Here is a 4,365-nt window from a genome sequence, read left to right as displayed (position 1 = left end):
TATCCAGGCTGGGATTTTCCCTACCTGTCCACCGCCGATTCCCTCATTCTTACCCCAAAATGTCCACTCTCTCCCCAACATGTCCCCTTTGTCCCCTACAGAATCCCCCCGACAGTGACGCCCCGGGACCTGCGTGGGCGAGCGGAGCCTCCGGTGCCCCGAGCCCTCAGCTCCCGGTGCCGCCACCTTCCCGGGAATCCCTCCGGGACACCGATCCCTGCACCGGGACACCGAGACCCATCAGGGACACCGAGACTCAGCCGAGACACCGAGCCCCCCGTACTCCCCGCTCCGTGCCCGGGCAGCCCCGCTCGGTTCATCCCCGGGCAGTGCCGCTCCCCGTCCCATTCCCGCTCCCATTCCCGGTCCTGTTCCCATTCCCGCTCCCGTTCCCATTCCCGGTGCCGCTCCCATTCCCAGTCCCACTCCCATTCCCGGTGCCGCTCCCATTCCCAGTCCCGCTCCCACTCCCATTCCCAGTCCTGTTCCCATTCCCATTCCCGGTCCCACTCCCATTCTCGGTGCTGCTCCCATTCCCATTCCCGCTCCCATTCCCATTCCCGGTGCCGCTCCCATTCCCAGTCCCGCTCCCGCTCCCAATTCCCGGTGCTGTTCCCGTTCCCGGTGCCGCTCCCATTCCCGTTCCCATTCCCGGTCCCGTTCCCGCTCCCGCTCCCATTCCCGCTCCCGCTCCCAGGGCCGTTCCCATTCCCAGTGCCGCTCCCACTCCCCCATTCCCGTGCCATTCCCACTCCCAGTCTCCGCTCCCATTCCCATTCCGCTCCCATTCCCGCTCCCATTCCCTTCCCGCTCCCGTTCCCGAGCTGCAGTGCCGGGGGTTCCCAGCAGACGGCAGCCCTGAGCGCAAAGAGCCGCCGCGGGTTAATTAAAGAGCCCCCCCTGAAATCCCGGCCCAGATCCCGGATTTGGGGAGTCACAGCGAGGGGAGAGAGAACAAACATCTGAACACGCAGAGCTGTTCCCAGTTCCTTCCTACAGGTCACCTTCCCCTACATTTCCGAGCCCTTTATTGTTTTATTTACGTACACAAACCCTTTTATTTGTGTTTTCAATCCCTACAGATCCATAATCAGAGTTCCTCTCATAGTCCAAAATCCTGTCTATAATACAGCAGATATGTGGGTTTATTTTGAAATCAATTTATATATACATTAATATTATTTCCCAGTATATATAAAAATGAGGGACTTTACAGTTTGCAGTGTTTTACACACACACACACCATGTGAATTTTCAGGCGTTTTGGGCCTGTCACCTCCCTTTTTGGGGGGGGAACCCACATGACCACCCTCATCCTCCACTCACCTGCTCTGTGACACCATCAGCCCCCAGACTCCCCCACCCCCAGAGAAGGCACAAAACGAGTCCAGCTGCTCTGACCAGCAACTCAGTGCTTCAAGAAAGCCCTTGATACATGGACATCCCCCCAGAAAAAGCAGGAAAAATCAAGGGAGGGCAGGGCAGCCCCCCAAGGAGTTGGAGTCCCACCCCAGCTCCCATCCAGCTGCCCCACAGCCCAGGGAATGTCCCCAGGGATGGGGGGCTTTTGCCCGTCACACAGTTCAGAGGGACCTCTGGCAGCAGCACTGCCCAAGAGAGATGCATCTATGGTCTCCCCACCTCCATCACAGCTCTGACTTCAACCTCCTCCTTGCCAGAACTGTCCTGGAAAGAGGAACCAACCAGCAAAACCAGGGGAAGTGAGCCCGTCCACGTGGAAGGAGTCACGGCTTTCACATCACAAACTGCTTCAACTGTTTCTTCCCCAAAACGTGCAGCAGGTACCCCGTGCCGCTGAAACCAGAGCCCAGCCACTCACCAGCATCCCCAGGCAGAGCTGGGGCAGTGCCCCTGGCACCAGGTTCCTGTGGTTCAGCATTCCCGAGCAGGAGGTGGTTTCCCCAGCACTGCAGACTCTGGGGGAAGGACAGGAATGGGATAGAGGAGGCTGCAGAGAGCCCAGACACCTGTGCCATGGGCTGGGACCTCCAGAACCACTGGTGCCTGCCCCAGGGTCTTGTGCAGCCTCTTCCCCAAGAGAGAAGGGAGACAAGCATTGCACTGTCCCCCATACTGCACCACCTCTCCACTTCCTCTCCTTGCCTTTGCTGCCAAGGAAAGCCTTGGAGTCGGCAGCAAAGCCTGTGTGACCAGGGCCAGATCCCATGAGGGTTGGACCCCAAGGCTGTGGGGCTGGGGACAGGTCCCTTGCATTGGCACCAAGGAACCAGGGGCCACCCAGGGGCAGGGGGGAGTCACCCAAGCACTGGATGAGGGAGCTTTACACAGTGAAATTCCCTGGGCGCAGTGACAGATTTCTCCCTGTCCCACCCATGGCAGAGCAGCTTTCATGGGAAGGGAGCTTTTGCAACGAGCTCTGTGCACCTCAACCTCCGGCTCCCCACACCCTTGTCTCGGTTCCACTGTCATTTCTCACATGCCTCAGCTCTCACTTCTCCTTTCCCTTTCGTTTATCCCCCAGCCAGCCCCTTTCCCCAGCTCCCGCCTCCCCGCTCAGACTGGTGGAGGGTTCTGCACCAGTTCAGCCATGGGATGGGTGCTCTGGGGGGTCTTGCTCGCCTGGGTGCCCACGGCTTGGGTGAGAGGCGTTGAGCAGCCCCAGGAGCTCTCCCCCTCTTTGGGGTTTCTGGAGTGCAGGAAGGCCCTGAATCTCTCACGTCTGGAGGTGCTGCCAGGGGGGGGCTGGGATAACCTCAGAAATTTGGATATGGGCAGAGTCATCAACCTGGGCTACTCGCTGTGTAAGACCACAGAAGACGGATCTTATATCATCCCGGATGAGATCTTCACTATCCCTGTCAAGCAGAGCAACCTGGACATCCACTCTGAGATCATCGAGTCCTGGAAAGATTATCGGAGCCTCACCTCTGCCTCCATCAACCTGGAACTGTCCCTCTTCTCCTCCATCAACGGTAAGTTCTCCTACGACTTCTGCCGGACCAAGACCCACCACGTGAAGGACCACGCCGTGACCACCCGGGTGCAGGTCAGGAACCTGGTTTACACTGCCAAGGTCGACCCGGGGGCAGCCCTGGACCCGAGCTTCAAGAAGCTGCTGCTGACCATCGCCAGCCACCTGGAGAACAACCAGACACGCATGGCCGATTTCCTGGCCGAGGTGCTGGTGCTCGACTACGGCACCCATGCCGTCACCTCCGTGGACGCCGGAGCCAGCCTGGTGCAGGAGGATCAGGTCAAGGTGACCTTCCTGCAGGACAGCTGGGGCTCACGGAGCGCGGTCACCGCCTCGGCCGGCGCGGCCTTCCACAGCATCGTCAGCGCGGAAACCCAGGAGACCCTGGACGTCAGCTCTGGCTTCACCAAGCAGTACCTGCAGAACCGCACCCACTCCAGGGTGGAGAGCGTCGGCGGGACCCCCTTTTACCCGGGCATCACCCTCAAGACCTGGCAGGAGAGGATTCAAAACCAGCTGGTGGCTCTCGACCGCTCAGGGCTGCCCCTGTACTACTTCATCAAGCCCAGCGTGCTGCCAGAGCTGCCCACCCCGACAGTGAGGAGGCTGGCCCGGCGGGTGGAGATGGCCATCCGCCGCTACTACACCTTCAACACCTACCCGGGCTGCACCGACGCCTCCTCGCCCAACTTCAACTTCCATGCCAACACTGACGACGGCTCCTGCAAGGGCGCCGTGGTCAACTTCACCTTCGGAGGAGTCTTCCAGGAGTGCGTGGGGCTGGCCGGGCCCGACACCAGTGCCCTGTGCCAGGGGCTGGAGCAGAGGAACCCACTCACCGGGGCGTTCTCCTGCCCCGCCCCCTACACCCCGGTGCTGCTGGGCGTGCAGGAGCGGGAGGAGGGCCACAGCCACCTGGAGTGCCACAACAAGTGCGTCCTGGGCATCTTCTGCCACCGCAAGTGCCAGGACGTCTTCTGGCTCTCCCGGGTGCAGTTCAGCGCCTACTGGTGCGCCACCAATGGGACGGTGGCCCCGAGCTCGGGATACCTCTTTGGGGGGCTGTTCAGCACCCATGGCGCCAACCCCGTCACCGGTGCCCAGTCCTGTCCCTCGGGGTACTTCCCCCTGAAGCTCTTTGGCGAGCTCAGAGTGTGTGTGAGCCGGGATTACGAGGCGGGGGCCCAGCACGCTGTGCCCTTCGGGGGCTTCTTCAGCTGCCAGGCAGGGAACCCCTTGGCCGGGCAGCACCAGGGCACCGCCGAGGACCCCCACGCCAAGGTCTGTCCCCCGGGCTTCAGCCAGCACTTGGCGCTCATCAGCGACAGCTGCCAGGTGGAATTCTGCGTCCGGGCCGGGCTCTTCACGGGGGGCTCGCTGCCGCCGGCCCGCCTGCCCCCCTTCACCCG

General features: G+C 61.5%; 1 protein-coding gene across 1 annotated transcript; it reads left to right on the top strand.

The window, feature by feature from the left end:
- Positions 1–2,540: 2,540 nt before the first annotated feature.
- On the top strand, positions 2,541–4,363 carry MPEG1 (macrophage expressed 1; the record flags this gene model as incomplete). Its single annotated transcript, XM_018089150.2, has 1 exon — positions 2,541–4,363. A coding segment is annotated over exon 1 (1,794 nt), but the record flags the coding sequence as incomplete, so codon positions are not given.
- Between the last annotated feature and the right edge of the window lie 2 nt (positions 4,364–4,365).

The sequence above is a fragment of the Manacus vitellinus genome, unplaced genomic scaffold (genome assembly GCF_001715985.3).
Source record: "Manacus vitellinus isolate BGI_N305 unplaced genomic scaffold, ASM171598v3 scaffold_118_pilon, whole genome shotgun sequence".
Lineage (NCBI taxonomy): Eukaryota > Metazoa > Chordata > Aves > Passeriformes > Pipridae > Manacus > Manacus vitellinus.
The sequence above is the reverse complement of the archived record's forward strand: the minus strand, read 5'-3'. Positions and strand labels throughout refer to the sequence as shown.